This window comes from Trachurus trachurus (assembly GCF_905171665.1).
Source record: "Trachurus trachurus genome assembly, chromosome: 8".
Classification (NCBI taxonomy): Eukaryota; Metazoa; Chordata; class Actinopteri; order Carangiformes; family Carangidae; genus Trachurus; species Trachurus trachurus.
Window position 1 is genome coordinate 23,313,840 of NC_139905.1, and position 17,988 is coordinate 23,331,827.

The 17,988-nt window shown below is 40.8% G+C and overlaps 2 protein-coding genes across 2 annotated transcripts; one reads left to right on the top strand and one right to left on the bottom strand.

Annotated features, from left to right (window-relative positions):
• The first annotated feature begins 252 nt into the window (after positions 1-252).
• csdc2b (cold shock domain containing C2, RNA binding b) lies at positions 253-5,053 on the top strand. Its single transcript, XM_083977648.1, has 3 exons — positions 253-771; positions 1,827-1,949; positions 3,341-5,053. Exons 1-3 carry the CDS (start codon positions 590-592, stop codon positions 3,501-3,503), a joined length of 468 nt encoding a protein of 155 aa, XP_083833774.1. The 5' UTR covers positions 253-589; the 3' UTR covers positions 3,504-5,053.
• Positions 5,054-6,818: 1,765 nt separating this feature from the next.
• Positions 6,819-16,321, bottom strand: pmm1 (phosphomannomutase 1). Its single transcript, XM_083977644.1, has 8 exons — positions 15,977-16,321; positions 15,018-15,135; positions 13,517-13,593; positions 13,231-13,322; positions 12,845-12,944; positions 12,133-12,208; positions 9,123-9,238; positions 6,819-8,756 (listed from the first exon to the last, which is right to left on the bottom strand). The coding sequence occupies exons 1-8, from the start codon at positions 16,058-16,060 to the stop codon at positions 8,634-8,636; spliced, it is 786 nt and encodes a 261-aa protein (XP_083833770.1). The 5' UTR covers positions 16,061-16,321; the 3' UTR covers positions 6,819-8,633.
• Between the last annotated feature and the right edge of the window lie 1,667 nt (positions 16,322-17,988).

Consider the following 17,988-nt stretch of genomic DNA (forward strand, 5'->3'; position numbering starts at 1 on the left):
TCTTTTTCTTTTACTTTCTTAAATCTTAAATTTCTTTAATTGTCGGTGCAAGCTATTTTTAGAACAGCGGAGCAGAGCCGCGAGCTGCTCGGAGGTTCATGGGATTTCTTGGTTTCCCTCATCAAACAAACTATTGAGAGATTTTTTTTTTTTTAATCTAATCACATCATTTTGTCAAACAAGTCCAATGACAGATAGTGGAATAGTTTTACGTAATAGGTCTGACTGGTTGGTAGTTTGTGACACGAGCAGGCCTCTTGCCGGCTGGACGTGTCCTCTCATCGGGGCTGAAAGCCATACGACGCCTCTGTCATCTTCCTCCGCTCTCTCTCTCCACAGCTGGTCCTCCCTGACGGACTTGAAGCGACAGCACTGACCTGGATAACCGCTGAGCCCGTGTCCCGCACCGAGCCAGACGGACTCACGGATACAGCAGCCGACAGACAGCGGTGTCAGCAGCCCATCATCACCAGCACCCTCCGGCTCAAGGAGCAGCGGCAGCAGCAGCAGCAGCAGCAGCATCCAGCACTGCATCCACACCATCCCTCCCCCCATCTTCCTCCTCTTCTTCCTCGGTGTCAAATCTGACATGGCGGACCCCAGCCTCACATCGCCCTCTCGGACCCAGCTGCGCTCCCCCAACGCCCCTCTCACCCTGTCCTTCCCCTTCCTGAGGGAGGGGAGCCGGGTGTGGGAGGAAGGCAAGGAGCAGCCTTTACCCCGGGACCTGCCCAGCCCGCTGCCAACCAAACGCACCCGCACATACTCAGCGTAAGTAGAGAGCTGCACTACTAACTTGAAATTACAGCTGTGTTTCTCCTTCTGCATTTCATGTCATTCATGTCACAGACAAGGGTAACTCTTAGTACACACTATTAAGCATAGCCTATTAATCATTCATAAATACTGAATTCTTAATTTATAACGCATGAATAGGCCTATACTCATTAGTAGTTTAATACAGTTAGTGCTTATCAATGATGAGTGAAACCTTTTCAACTGTGTTTATAAACTACATACTAATGAGTATTCATGTGTTATAAATGATGAATTCAGTATTTAATGCTTAACTAATGCTTGATAATGTGTACTTATTGTGTTACCCAGACAAGTAGTCCTATTTTAGTTTTTAGACAATTAGACAAATCACCAAACAAAAATGGTGTAACAGGTTTATAAATTGTAGGCCACATGTACTACATGCTAATCAATTAGTGCAGAAGAAAAATCATTATACAGATAAGTATACAGAAGTTGTGGAAAATCTCTAGTTAACAAACCTAAAGTGGGTCACAGATAGCCTATATAAAGCATTAGTCAATTATTCATTGACAGTAAAGCCACTGGTTACAGTCTATAAAGCTTGTATGAAGAAGGCCTTTATGTCGGTATTGAATTTTTGCTGCTTTGCTTTGCTTTCATTTGAATCAGTAAAGGATGTGAATCCCACGTTGCCGTGATTGTAAATCTGACAAGTTGCTGTATCATGACTGACTGGTGCTGAAGAAAGGTTAAATACTGTGCTGTGTACACTGTGACTCAGCAGATTAGCGTTCTCATCTCCGCTGCAGTAGTGTAGTGACATTATGAGGCGGCGTGTAGGAGTTGATTTGATCAGCACTTCATCTTCCTCTCTCACCTCCTTTATAAATCCCCCTCACATCTCTTTAAGTCTCAAGTCACAAAGGCCTGAGTCATGAATGGTGAAACGCAACAGTAAACTGCTCTTTCTGTTTGTTTATGTACAAACAGTAAGACATACTGAGACGAGCCTTTTCATGGTCAATGTGAGACCTTGACTGTCCTCCTCCCCTCTCTGTCTGCAGCACCGTACGTGCTCACTCAGGTCCAGTGTTCAAGGGCATGTGCAAGAACTTCTCCAGGTCACAAGGTCACGGCTTCATACGACCATCCCATGGCGGCGAGGACATCTTCGTTCACATCTCAGAGTAAGTGGTGGCATCGCTGAATTCACTCTCAGGAGAGGAGATCAAACAAACACATCATGCATTAGCTGAATTACAAACAGCAACGCAAAAAAACAAACTCTGAACTAATGTAAGAACTCGGCAAACAACCCTGTACAGCATGTGCTCTTTTCAAAGGGAGAGTTGTTCTCTCCAGTTCCCCGGGGACACTGTGACACCTGCAGTAATTGGACATGCACAGAAAGTACAGCAACTTCTCTGTGCTGCTTTTATTCTACTTTTTTTTAGATTCAGGACAAGCAATGCATCAAATGTTTTCACAGCCTCAGCAAAAGCAAATTTTGACAAATTTCTCCAAACCTATTACGCTGGATGATCCAGTTCAAACATTTGCCAAACATTTGTATCATGGATCTGAAAGTCAAACATTCAGCCAGTGCTCCAGCAGATGTCTGTGATATGCATGTGTACATCCATAATGAGCCTGGTTTGACATTTTGGAGAATATACACACATGTAACAGTATTCTGTATTTGGCCAAGAATTAGAGTAGAAAATCAATTCCTAGTAAATAATTTGTATTTAGGACACTGAATCCTGCTTGCTGAGTGCATACATAGAAAGAAAGAAAGAAAGAAAGAAAGAAAGAAAGAAAGAAAGAAAGAAAGAAAGAAAGAAAGAAAGAAAGAAACATTTTTTTAAATTTCTATTTAACCTTTATTTAACCAGGTAAAAAGACCCGTTGAGATCGAGATCTCATTTTCAATGGTGACCTGGCCAAGAAGGCAGCAGCACACGTCGTCAACAAACATCCATAAGATACAAATACATTACAATAAATAGGGCCACAATACAATATAAGTTAAAACAAAGTGCAAGGAGCATGGGGGTCGTGGTGGCAAAAATGGTCAAAAGCAGAGGCGCCGTTCAATTGATTTTTGTTGTCGGTTCTTTAGGAAACGACGGAAGACATTAAAGGATAGGAGTTCAGCCTGGAGATTTTTCCATGTTGATGGGGCGGTTTCATTTGGAGTTATTTGTTGTAACAATTTCTTTATCAAGCATAAATCAACTTTATGACTTCCCAGAGTTTCTGCTGCTTGTACAAAAGACATTTACTGTTTCAGTTTTAAATAGTTGCATCCTATTAGTGAGCCAGCTGTAGGCTAGTGGAGCTGGCAAATGAGTTTTAACTTCAGACAGAGCCAGGCTAGCAGTGTCCTCTTGTTTTCAGTCTTTATGCTAAGCTAAGGCTTTCCTCATCTGGTATTTAATTATTGCTCCATGTCAACTCTTTACCACTCTGCTGTCTGGAGAATTTGTCATAAAACAGGGACAAGAACCACTGCTTTAAATCATCTCACAAGTCTCTACCTACACATGAACTCATCCTAACTTTTTCTTTGATTCAGCATCGAGGGGGAGTATGTTCCAGTAGAGGGCGACGAGGTCACATACAAAGTTAGCCGGGTCCCACCCAAGAACCTGAAGGTGCAGGCGGTGGAGGTGAAGATCACACATCTCAACCCAGGGACGAAACACGAGACCTGGTCCGGCCAGATCATCAGCTCATAGGCCCCGAGCTCCGGGCCTGGTGGGTGGTGCTGGGGTGGGAGGGGGTGGAGGGGTGGTGGGGGTAGGTGCTCTGGGACCGGGTAACTCACATTCTGTGCTTAAGACCTTTCTTTTAAAACATTTACCTACTCAGCATAATGTCCAGTGTTAGTAAGTGTCAACAATTTATTTTTTAGATTATAATGACAGATCAACTCACAGAGCTGACGGACTGTCCCTTTACTGCACTGACGATTTTGCTGTGTACGTGACCATCTGACCATTTATTGATTGTTAGTAAAGTCACATCTTTGATTTAGAGTCATGTTTCAGGTGGGAGTGTAAAGTTACTCTGCTTTTTCAAGTTTCACATGTGAAGTTAAACAAGGATCAGACAACTTGTTGAAACTGAAACTGTTTTAACATCAACAGCAGAATTTAAGAGAGATTTAACAAAAAAAAAAAAAAAAAGTAGTTCAGGTACTTGAACAGGGTTGAAAAGATTTAAATGATTATGGTGCTAAGTGAAAGAAAGAAATGGCAGGTTGACAATCCTTAAAGCAGTAAATCACAGCTGGTTTTACAGTAGAAACCCACATAAATTCAAACAGAAAAACCCAAAGCCCTAAATATAAACAGTTCTAAGTTTGTACTCTTGAAAGGACATCTCATGACCTGGCTTCTTCTGGGTTTCAGGTCACCACTTTAGACATGTGATTTTAAGATGGAGAAGAGGAAGTTTTATTTTGAAATTGAGAGGAAACGTACTTAAGGTTGGAGGCAGAGAAAATCAGTATAAGAAGGAAAACGCATAGAGCAAGACCAGGACTGAAATTCACTGAAGTACCATATTAAACCAAATATGGACATTTCAGTAACAAACTATATACAGTATTTTACTGTGAAAGGAAAGCGTTTCCCCTGAAATATACATATCCTTGTTGTATTTTCTTGTTTGTAGTTATTTATTTTAATTATTTATTTGATGGTTTGTTCAGATCTGTGTGTATGCGTGTGTGTGTGTGTGTGTGTCCTCAGTTTACAAGCTTTTCTATTTTGGGTAATACACTTAAAGCTCGCACTGAAAAAATGTGAACTTCCACTTCCACTATGACAACTGCCACAATAGCACTGCAGACGTCACTCTAGACATCACCGTCAGGTTTTAGTCCATTTGTCGTCTTGTTTGAAAATCCCCGTTTGGAAAGGTTTCCATGAATTGCTGAAAAACAAAACTGTTTTTAAATCTCTTTTTCTATGATTAGAAAAAACATGTATCTGTGTGATTTACTGAGCATAGTCATTGTGACGGTGAACCACATGACTTCATAGTTGGTGCCAATAGAGATCATTGTCACAATAAAGTTGTTTGTAGTTATTCAGGTTCTATACTGTACTGTAGGTCATTTTCTATATCTGTCCCATAGTCTCTATGCATCTTGTCTTATCTTTCAGTGTCACTGCCTGAATTAGTTCAACATGAACCCTTGTTCATTTCTGTTCTGGCACTTTTCTTTTGTGGACGAGCCACTGTGGTGGTGATCCCCATGATTACTTCTACTGAGCCTTGAAAGAACATTAAAGCATTTTAAGATTCACAGGTTTCGTGAGAGCTCTGTTTCTTCAGCTTGTGTGTGGAAGTGAGACTGTGGGAGCTGGAGCAGGAGTGGTGTGAGCTGAGAGACAGTGATGTTCCCAGACTAATTATAAGGTTAAATTGTCTTTTTCTCTTCTCAACGGTACCCTTCAAAAACATTTACCTGCATTTCTGAATAAATCATTTATACTGTATGTGCGTGTTATTTGGTCTGGAACTAGGCCATCCATTCGCTCTCCGTTTGTCTTCTTGAAAACCACAAGAGTCAATAGAAGAAATTGGTAATTGTCAGAGGTATACGATGTTTCAGACAATTTGGAACTGCATCTCGATTCCTATCCTTAATAGTGATGTGTTTTTATAAACGACACTAAGGGATGTATTTAAGGTGTGTTGCAACAATGTTGTGAAGAGCTGCAACTTATCTGAGAGAGGTGATCATTTCTTTCTATCAAAAGTAAATCCCAATGTGGGAGCATCTTCATGGCAATCCATAAATATTTCTTCTGAAATCTCTATATGCCACCATCTTTACTGAATAAACAACAAATGAAGATGGATGCCATGAGAGACAATAAAGTTTAATGTCAGGTCCAGACCCTTCTTAAAGGGATAGTTCACCCAAAATTCAAATTTCACTCATTATCTACTCACCCTCATGTCAACTAAGAGCTGTGAGAATTTTCAGAGTCCTCCGTTCCTTCTCTGAGTTACGGGGGGGTCTGCGCAGCAGTATTTGTCCATATAATGGTTGTGAATGGACACCAGAGCTCTTCGTCCAAAAAGACACACCAAAAAACATCCAAATACCTCCATACTGCTCGTCTGTAATGTCCCTCTTGTATTGAAGCCCCGACATGAGAAATTGTTCCGCCGGTCAGTGCAAATCACGTGAGATTTGCACTTACACAGGCAGAGCAGTGAACTGAGACACTGGGAGCTTCCGCTACAAACAAGCTTAAAATATAGACTTATTTAATTTTTTTCGGAACAATTTCTCATGTCGGGGCTTCAATACAAGAGGGACATTACAGACGAGCAGTATGGAGGTATTTGGATGTTTTTTGGTGTGTCTTTTTGGACGAAGAGCTCTGGTGTCCATTCACAACCATTATATGGACAAATACTGCTGCGCAGACCCCCCGTAACTCAGAGAAGGGACGGAGGACTCTGAAAATTCTCACAGCTCTTAGTTGACATGAGGGTGAGTAGATAATGAGTGAAATTTGAATTTTGGGTGAACTATCCCTTTAATGACTGACTCTTGAATGTGTCCTCCATGCGTCTTTTGCTGATTCACACCTGTGTTTGGTGTTGTCTGCCTGTGTTCAGATGGGAAACACCTCAGACCAGGTTTGGCCACTTTTATCATGTTGTAGATCAGCAGGTCCAGCCCAACCTGTGTTACCTTTCACACCTGAAACAATCAGTTTAAACAATGAGCTGCTTTCAAGCTGCAGACTTGCCTCTGGGCGACATCTACTGACCAGGACACAGTATACTAACAGTTTAACTTCAGCTCTACCACCTTTTTTAAGGCTTTATCGATCCCAGAAGAGGACATTTTGGTGTTACAGCATCTGGGATCAAAATTAAAATAACACAATGAATAATAATATAATAATATTATAATAATAATAAAACATAGATCAGTGTGCATGAATAATAAGAAAATAAGCACAACATAGCTGCTCATTATATGTACTACAATAGACAATGAACACAATCAAGTGCTGTAATGTTTTTATTATTTTCTACTGTAGCCAGGAAAACAGGAGCATTCTGTTCTGCAGAGTATTGAACAGAGCACAGAGTTCACAATGCTCTGTGTTAATGTGTATCCTTTTCAACTACAGAGAGAGACAAGGAAGGGTCCCAGCCGGTTTTAATGCCTGATGAAAATGAAAGGTTTGTAGAGAGAGACCAAAACAAATCAGTAAAACAAAATGACTCTGGACAGTTCAGAAATGTACAGCTATTACTGATTTCTAATCAGTAAAACCAAACATTTGGTCAAATGCATGTCAAAGCTTAATACAAGACACTGCTGAATGATATAAGAAATAAGAACATTTGAAAAATACTCAATGAAGCAAGAGTGTTTGCCAAAAGTAAAAATGCATTTCACTTTGAAAGAACCTGGTTAGAAACATACAGTAAGAACATTTCTGGCGACCTCCAGTGGTAAAATGAAGGTGGAGAATCTGCAGCCTTCTGGGGTAAATAAACATTTCTGAGGTCAATTCATCCAACTGGTTTAATTATAACACTGGAGATCTGGGGTTGGTGAAATGATATCAAAAAGATTTATTACAATGGATGAATGTATATGACATAAAACACATTTCTACCCACAAATAACCGAAAAGCTTAATCAGTCTAATAGTTATCATCAGATAAACGTTTAAGAGCCAAATCTGTGCTGCACATACAAGTTTACATGATCCTTCTGATGTAGGAGTGTTTACAGTCAGACACATGACTGCAGCTAATGTATGAGACATCAAAAGCCTCTCATATTCACAATAATGATCCATCAAGAATGCTTTTTTTTCTTTCTTTCTCAACCATAGTAGCACAGGCCATAAACTTTTCACGGGAAAATTATCCTGGCAGTTTTCACATTTTAAAAACATATTCAAGGGAAAAAAAAAAGAACCTTTAATCGGCTGTTGAAAACAGCAACAAGGACTCAAGCAATAAGCATCAATACATACAGTCACATGGTATACAGCGTGCAGGCCATGATACAGCTTGTAAAAATATTTTACATAAAAAGCTGTCAGAGCTGACTGACAAAAACTGGTAGAGTGACTTGGTCACAGTAGCTTAATTCACTGGTTAAGATGAATCCATTCAGCTAGTAATGTTCAATTTCAGATATAAATCTGATAAATCGTCACTTCTTGAAGCAAAAACAATCAACACCCATTAAGCTTCTTTCATTCAGCTTTGTGAGATTAAAACAGGATCACACAGTATAGCATCAACAAAACTTCATCCACCTCAGAGTGCAGAGTGGTAGCCTGGAATGATTCATAAATCCTCTAGAGGGGGAAAGGTCCATCTTCTTCAATGCTTCATTCATATTTCACTTCCAAATTGGACTCACAAGACAACAAGCAAACGTCACCTGTTTTAAAATCACTCTGACACACCTCATCTCCTTTAGCAGTACTCAACAAGACTATACCAACTAATGGTATAAAATTATCTCAACATTAGTGCAAAACATCATTCTATAGATACATATAAAGTAATGTGAAGCATTAACTTTCATTTCTAATCTCTTTTGGTTAACTTTATGATACATATGCTACATACTGCAGACACGTGACTCTGCAGTCAGACATAGTATTAAAACCTCACACGTCAACATGTAACACTTATTCAGTTACTGTCCCTTTAAAAACACATGGAGAAAATCAGTAGTGTATCTTTTAGCAGTTCATAAAAAGCCTGGTGTCGTACCAGCAGAGTCCCACAGGTGGGAGTTCGGAGGGGCTTGTGGGTAGAAGGGGACTGAGGACACGAGGCCGAGTCAGTTCAATGCATCAGGACTCGTGTGGTGGGGCATCGAAGAAAAGCTCTCGACAGAGCCTGGCCGTGTCCTCCGGAGAGTAGACTGTGAAGCCGATGGTCCGTGGGTCGTTGAAAATTTCATGGTCATTTCCTCCCTACAGAGAGAATCATTAAAATTAAAAAGCAGAACATGGATGGGTTATTGCAGCCTGGAATAGCTTCTTCTGTTTGATCAATGTCCTCTTAGTGATCTGCTTTAACCCCTCAGCCTTAACAAACAGCCTCTAGTCTGTGTTACTGATGTTTACAGAGCAAACTATGCAGTACAGCAGCAAAAGTAAAGTGAAACTGACTCTTGCTGACCTCAGCCCCAGCCATCTACTGTGTGACACTATCTACAGCAGCAGATTAATCCCTGTGAGATGAATGCATCACGATTTCATGGTGTAACATTTGTTGTGCAACATACACAACAAAGTTTCTAACACGGGGCTTCTGTTCCAAATCCTCCCTACACTTACGTCTGAGGTTTCGTTGCCGAAGAAGTAGATCTCGTCCAGGCCTTCACTCTCCAGCAGCTCCAGACACAGTCTCTTGTCCCAGCCCTCAGGAAAAATGTCAAAGCTGATAAGACCACCTAAAACAAGATCAATACAAACACTCGGTTATAATCAATGACTTTGTGCAATACACCATGTATTTCTTGGACAAATACACCTCTAAACAATGCCATGCATGCCTCTCTCTAACCTGACCATTCATATTCTTTAGTGCACACATATTTCAGGAAAGAGCGGACCAGGCAGTGTTAATGCTGCAGTTACAATACGTCTTTTTCTCAACAGTCCACTCTTCCACTTTTATTTACAGTCAACACCTCCAGCTCTGCAGGACAAATGGTCTTTACACTACAAGCAGTCGATGGAGGCTTTTTTAAGCTCCTGTAGGGACAAACCTGTTTGTTCTGCCAGTTCAGAGAACTTGTTGCTAAAAGGAGGCACTGTATTGTACATGGAGAAAGGATGTGTAACAAATAAATACACATGCAACCCCTGTTTAATACCAAACTATTTCTTATTTTTCAAGAATTATTTATGCGTGATTACAGCTGCAGCTCAGATATAAGATGATAAGTGCAATGTTTTTTTTTTTCTTCTCTAAAATCTAAAACAGCACATTTTGGTTCTTCACTTTAAAATTCTCTGACACTCTGTTGTTGCTCAGCTTCGTCTTAAATGACTGCATCAACCTTTGAACTGTGAACAGGCTGAAAAGCCTCCTGCAAAGTCCCTGCCTTTCCTTCCCCCCCTCTCTTCCACCTTCAATTCTTTTCACTGCTTTTGTCTCTCATCTGAAGATTTAAAGAGCCAACAACAAAAGCAACAGCTGAGAAGCATCCAGCCAATCAGAGGGCTGAATCCGCCACACACCCTCTACACGCCTCCATCCTAAACACCTTCAACCTCAGACCACAAACACTTCAGCAATTCAGGCACATCTGTAGCAGCCCATCCCCCCAGCCTGCTGTTTTGCCTCCTGAGAGCTGCGACCGTGTGAAGACTGCTGAGCTGCTGACAATGCGTGTGTAACCTTACTCAACCTTCACTCTATCCAATTACTAAACCTGAACCTGCCTTAATAAATAAGGGCTAGTGAGCATTCTGGATAAAGGACACAATACTGTAGGTGACGCGTTGGAGGGGAAAAAACGGAGAGAAATCTGATAAATAAGTCAATTAGGATAATAAATGTTCAACAGAGCAGGGACGTCCTCCTGACACAGACATAGGACATGTTTCCACAGAAGTCTCACACAGGGACTTGCTTATCTACAACTACGGCTCTTCCTCTGTGATTGGTACAATTTAATAAGGGAAAAAAATCCATACAGGATAATGGCTTTCACCTCAGGTCATCAGTCTCAGCGTCCCTTACATTCTGTACTCTGAGTGCCGATTGGACAGCGGGACAGGTTTATATAACACCTCTGCTGACAAGAGACGTAGTGCAGGAGATAAACAAATACACCCTGTACTGTACATCCTCCACTAACACACACCTGCTACCTCCACAGCCTAAACTGATGGTTCAGTCATTCCCTAGTGACTTGGCAGACTGTAGGTAATCGGATACATGTTGGCAGAAATAACGTCACACTCTCCCCTGCCAGGGATCCTCGGAGTGGAGAGTGTTAAAGAAAAACAAGCCCGTCTGCCCGGTCTGTTTGTCTGAACTATGAACATCCTCCACGCGTCATCAGCAGCGACTCACACCTCGCAGAGCACGTAAGCAAACATCAAGTGCCCCATTCGCCTGACTGCTGCCGTGTTGCCCCAGGGAAAGAGGGAACAGTGTGTGTATGTGTGTGTGTGTGTGTGTGTGTGTGTGTAATAGTTAACTGACAGCTTCAATGTCCAGCACAAGGTCCTCCACACATCATTAAGTGTGAGGCGCGGGGGGTCTTTTTTTAAAAAACAGAGATAAGTGACACCAGACAAACAGAAATGCTGTAAAACTGGTTTGTCATTAAACTGCATTGCTGAAAAGCAGAGCACTAAGGGAGCTTCTTTTATTTACTGTAGTTATACTGTTAGTTGATTGTTACTCAACTTCAGGGGTAGGAGCTATGTTTCACTATGGCTACATAATCAATATTATAGCTGTTGGTTTACTAGCCTTACCAAGAGCTTCAGTCATCGTTATATTCACATTAAATTAAGGAAATACTGAGCCCTGTGAGAAGCTCCACATCTTCAGGGCAGACTCGGTATCAGAAACTGCCCATCTATCCCCAGCAGGCTTAGGCAGTTTGTTCTTTAAACAGCTGTTAATGCTAATGTTAAATAAACATACAAAGAAGATCCTACTGAGAAGGGGGGAGGATAAATACACGGTGTAGTTTGCAGAGGCTTTTATTCATTCATCCTGTTCGAATAGCACAGCTTAGCGTACCTGCCTGTACAATTACAGATTTAAAATCTGTAAAGCTCACTGAGCTGAAGTTGCTGTAAGAATTTTTATATGAGGTGACACATTGGAAACAGCACCAGAGACACAGATATCTGCTTAAAGATTAAAAAAAAAAAAGTGAGAGTCTGATCAGTCAGGCACATTCTTTTTTTTTTTTTTTTATCAATGAAGTGGATGCCAGATGAAAAGATATACACAAATACACACTGTCTTTTTCTTCTATCCCTGTATGGCTGCTGGCCCTGCAGTGTTATGGAGATTACAAGATGACTCATTTGTCTTGTCAAATTTCCCGGATGTGATTATCGGAGTTAATGTGGGTGGATAGAATATGACACAGTGAAGTCTGGTTTTTTTCTCCCTGTATGTTTTGATTCAGATGTGACTTCTCTTCCTCATCAGACACGGAAGCACAGCGAGGCTCATTTAGCGACCTGGATAAAACTAAAGGGAGTCTATTATTGTATCACTTTTAGACCTTATTACTTTCCAGTTAATTACTAAATTAAAAACAGTGGCAGTTTTCTGTGTAAATGGGCTTTCAGCTTTTAACTCTCTCACCTTTCGTGAACCGTAGTCCCTTCCCAGCAAACTCCTCTTTTAGGGCAGCAACAAATTTCTCCCTGATCTTCTCTCTCTGTGGAGAAAAAGACGAAGCAGTCAGGTTTAAGTTGGAAGACTTTCGGGGACTCTGGCTCTGGCTTTTGTCCAATTTATTATTTATATAAGTGTCCTCAATATCCTGTGTCTGAATGTAACACAGCAGGGAAGTAAAGGGTTAAACCTGTCCTCTTCTGTGCTATCTGCTTCCTCCATATCGCCCTGCTCTGTGAGCCATCAATGGACAGCCTGTTAAGCCGCCCTGAAAACCCACCATTGTTTGACCTCTGTCTGCTTAATTGAGCACATTTCATGAAACAGTGGGACAGAGACAGAGAGGTGGTTCAACTGTGACTCTCTGTGACTGAACATACAGTTTATATTATTTGTATATTAATAAGATTTTGGCAAAAATGCAAATAGTCTGAGCTTGAGCTTTGTTGGCAGACAACAAATCGACATGCTAACCCATTAATAGTGACGACAGACCATTCAGCCCCCACTCTGTTTAGTTTTACTGGGGTAGAGTGGTTGTATCTTTCTCCCACCAACATCAACGATGCTGAATGTTTGATGTACTAAATTCACACTTAATGACATCTTCTGGTTAGTTACACATCTCTATTTGCATGGCGATTGCTCATTGAGAATGTAGTAATGACAGTCATTTAACCTTATCGATTTCAGAGAATTCGATGCGTTCCTCGGGAGAACAGCTCCGACCGATGGGAGAGATGTTGATCATGCCATTCCTGAACTCAATGAACGTCCCCCTGCAGGCGTGGAACAGAGGCATGGTTAAATGACATTAAGAGAGACTGATTTGAGACAGACATCTGCTTTACTGTCTACAAACAGAACATATAAACCTGTTATCATCTTGTTGATCTTTGTTTTGCTCAGAGATCATAAGAGTTGTTCTGCTTTAACAGATCAGTGCTGATAAAGGTACCCACTATCCCTGCATACCAAGAATACAGGTCAAAGGTGTGTGTCTGTGTATGTGCATGTGTGTGTGTGTTCACTAAGGGACTGGACTTTGTGACAGTTCGGTCTCACCTTTTCTTCGGGAGCTTGATGAGCCCCATGTAGCTGAGGCAGAAGTTGATCAGGTCCTGCAGAAGCTCCTCCCCAATCTGGTTCTGAATCGCCTGCCAGGTTGAAAACACACGTCATTAATGAACAAACCAACAGACTGTGCTCTGTCCCATTGTTTTTGTGAATGACAGTTTAATTTAATAAAGCTGGTTAAAACAATTATGAAAACATGCTTCTCCTATTGCCCTCAAGACACATAATATGCAGGATACCAGCTCACACTGTGACACTGTAGCTGTTCACTCACATGTTTTGAGAGGAGTTTCCCATCTTTGTACTGCACGGTCCCGTTCTCAGCAAACACGTAGTCAAACTTGTGGATCACTGCAAGAGAAGAGGCAGGTGAAATGTGACTACATGTTCTCATTCACTCTCTGAAACCTGCACACTCAACTAAATCAGTGGCTCTCCAACTTTTTCTTCCACTATTAATACAGAAGAACAGGACGGCCCGATATATTTAACTTGTAGTGGATTACAGTGTAACACTGCCAGGAAAAGTCAAGTTCAATCTGTCTGACCTTCCCACGTCGGCCTGTGTGCTCTCTGCCAACATCACTCAGCAGGGTGAGTCTAACTTAGTCAGGCTGAAAAGCTGCTTTAACTTGAACCTTAAAAATAACATTAAGTTATAATAACAATAGTGATAGAGATGTCGTAACTGCTGAATGGTGTGATACCAGATTACAATGAAAAGTCAGGTTGGGTTTAAAACGTTCTAACAGATTGTGTCATAAAATTTTTCATCATCATAGTTATAAGAATATATTATTACAATATGTTTTATATTGTAATAATATATTCTTACAACTCCATGTAAAAATGTTTTTGTATTAGCCTACACGTTTAACTGATTCTGGGTATCACTTTATAACATTTTCTGATAGGTCGTCGCATTATGCAGCAGCTACAACATACAACAACATCAGGTGTGTGTGTGTGTGTGTGTGTGTGTGTGTGTGTGTGTGTGTGTGTGTGTGTGTGTGTGTGTGTGTGTGTGTGTGTGTGTGTGTGTGTGTGTGTGTGTGCATCATGAAGTATGAAAAGTTTCACCTTTAGCCCACTTGGCATGGTGAAGAAACTACATGGCCCTTTTTGGCACAATACATCTACATTCCAGGTGTAGACTAATATTTACTGATAGTGATAGACACATTGTTAGCTGGTGAAAGTAGGTGTGTGTTAACTCAGTTGGGATGTTGTTGGCACCGCGGTGTAACGGTCAGTGTGCCAGTGTGTTCTGGCAGGATTCACAGGTCAAAAAAGCAAAAGTAAACTTGAACCACTGGAGTTGTCATGTGAGCTCAGATGTCAACGATGGCACATGAGTCTAAGTTTAGTCTGTTCCTTGTTTCAGCTGTGACTCCCAACGTGCTGTTGAATGCATCATGAAATCAGTCATGATGCATTCAAATGCAACAGTTGCTGACCGAGCCCTGTCAACTGCTACACAGAGGAGGAGAAGGACGATGAGGCTGGACTAACTTCTTAAGTTATCATCCTTTTATATCTCCATAATCATCTCTATTTAGATGCTCCAGGCAAAGAACTTTAATTTGAACTTGTGGCCTAAATCCAAAATTATTCCCAGGACCCATCCTGTCTGATCCTCTCTCTGTGGACCGGTGTCCAATTAAGCAGACGTCACAGGAAAAAAAAGTGTCAGGTTGTGCCGTGTCATCTATAAGGGTGAATGAAATACAGTGAATAAACCGTCAGTGCTTTATAGACAGGGAGCAGGTGCTCACCATCGTCGCCCTCCCCGAGCTGCTCTGCTATCTTGGAGTAGTCGGATCCTCCCACGATGCCGATCTTCACTTTCCTCCTCAGACTCTGGAAGAACTCGTCCAACTGTGGGTCAATTTTCTGCACAATGAGGGAAAATGCACTTCATGTTATCCCTTTGTGTTAAGTGGTGGGACAGAGCTCCCTCTGCCAAACCACACACGCCTGGACATGCACACATATCATTAGGAAGCTAAATACATGTGATAACGGAACAATAGTGGCAGTGTTGCATTTTCTGAACATATGGGAGAAAAACGTCTGAGCTGCACCCACAGGAGACAGCATTATGTAAAAATCTTGGCACTTGACTGCACACACACACTGTTACCTTAGTTAAACCCATTCAGACAGCCAAACTCAATGACAAAACAACAATGGAGACACATAAATCACTTGGAATAACAGTAGGCTATCTCAGTTTCTTTTTTAAATTCTTCACAACTTTCTAAAATAAAGTGGATCAGAAAGATGGGTGTTATGTAATGTTTCCCTCCAGATACAACTGCCTACATTGATACAGAGAAGAGGAATTCATCCCATGTGAGTTGTCTAGGAGAGTTTAGAGGAGGCGCATATACTACTATGTGTCAACAGACATCACTAACCCACACGACCACAGGAGCCATTGGTGGCAGAGGTGGTATGTTATGTAGCCGATGTGAGCTGTATAGTAGGCTGATGGAGGTGAATTACACAGTAATACGAAAGAGCTATGAAAATATGAAAATAGAGAATGATGGAGCGCGTGCTATCTTCAAAAGAACATAGTGTGCTTTCATTTACAGTTTGTGACCAGATCTACATGAGGATGGCAGGAGCGCGGGGCTGCACAGCACAGCGCAGCGCTGCACAACAGCAGGGAGCTCTAACTAAAGCTTCATGAGCAGAAAGCAGTGACTGTGCCGGGATGTCAGCTTACCTCCCGGGGTGGTGTCAGGGTGCCGTCCACGTCAAACAGACACAGGATGTTTCGGTCCGACGAGAAGCCGTTTGATTTCTGCATTTCACCTTCTCCTTCTTCTTTGAGTTCTTCTCGATCACTGATTGCAATGTTGTTGATGGTGAGGAGTGTTGCTACTCCACTCTCGTGCAAGAAAATGCAATTGCAATTGCAAAAAAAAAAAAAAAAATTACAGTCACACTGGAAAAAAAACGAAACAGTTATTTAAACAAATAAAAACAGATTTCGTGGCTTCAAGTACGATGAACTGTCTTGCTCTTGTTCTTCTGTCTCGGGTTGGTTTGGTCCAGCTCGGCTCAGGGAAACACTTCAACAAACACAACGTGCTGAACGTGTCTAGTGCCTTTTGCAACACTGTATCTCACGAGCAGCCAATCACAGCCGTGGTAAGGAAGGTGACGTTGACAAAGGGGCGTGGCCGGTAAGTCTACATTATGTTGACCTTTTACCTAATAGCAGGCCTACCTATACAGTCTATGGTGATACTTTAATTATCAATGAAAAGACATCACATGACAACAGAGGACATCATCCTGATGATCAATGAACGTACTTAAAGAGCAAAGGCAATTTATAATCTCCTTATAGTAAAGTAAATAGTAAATATAGGCTACTCCTAAGTGCTGATAACTACATGTAGATATAATAATACAGATTTATAAATTTGTGTTACACCTCATTAGGGGTAACATCTAGAAATATTACGTATTTATAAAAATATTGTTTTGTAATTGCATTTGTTTGCAAGTTTTAGTTTGTTGTAATAACACATTCAAATGTATCACACCAGTCGCCTCCTGTATTTGATTGCTGTCTTCTGTCAATATAATAAATAATAATAGAAAAAAATAGAGTTTATTCAGATAAATGCATGAACTTCAGATAACAATTATTTTCATTATTGATAATCTGCAGATTATTTCAAAACAAATCAAATAAGTGCTAAATTGTGGAAATGTGTGGATCATTATTGCCCAGAATGCAAGGTGATTCTTAAAACAATTTATTCTGTCCAAGTCATAACAAAAAGATGTTGATGTTATCATCATATAAAGAAGCAGCACATTGTCACATCTGAGAAGGACCTTTTTTTTCTTGGAAAACAATTAATCAGTTGACAATTTGTCACCAACAGGCAAATGGAGGTATCGACTCTACATAACAGTCATTAGTTGCAGCCTTAATATAAATAGTGGACATTCATCCCCAAACCACTGACACACTCTTTATTGCATAATTAATGGCAGCATGTCCTGTATGTGTACGTGTGGCTGTGATCTGTCCTGATCTGACTCCCTGTGAGTTAAGTCACCGTGTCTCTGAGATCCTCTGGCAGGGCTCCCAAGTTTCCAAAATCTTTACTTGTCTCTGAAGGGTCTTAGTAAAAACTTCCCCTGAAACTCACCTACCTTATGACATACTGTAACATGTTTTGCTTCAAGCTTTTTGGTTTAGTTACACATTTTTGATATATACAGTAACTTACTATTAGATTTTTTTTATTTACAAAGTGTTCATTGCCTTATTCCATGAAGCAGTTTTCAAACATTTTTCCATGACCAAAACTCTGTCCTAATTTGTAAAACTAATTCTAGATTAGTTCCTTCACCACATAAAGATGTAAACCCCTCCCTCCTTTGCTCTACAGCAGAAGGCACCACTGTTTGAAGAGACAGAGGTCCCTTGGTCCCCATAGCTTGAAGATTCATTTCATTTTCTGATGAAACAAGCCCATGAACTTTCCAGACAACAGACTCGCTGCAGTTTGTACGTATACAAACATCTTTCTCAAATAAGTCAAAATTGTTCTTTTTTCTCAGAACAATGGAAAATGTTTATGAAGAAATAACACATTTAAAGTAATTCCAGCTTTATATTTTGCTTCATTTTGAAATACTGGTGCTGTCCTCTAGGTCCATGGCATCTTCTTGTTTTATCTTCTATAAAACAGTATTTGATTCACAGCTTTA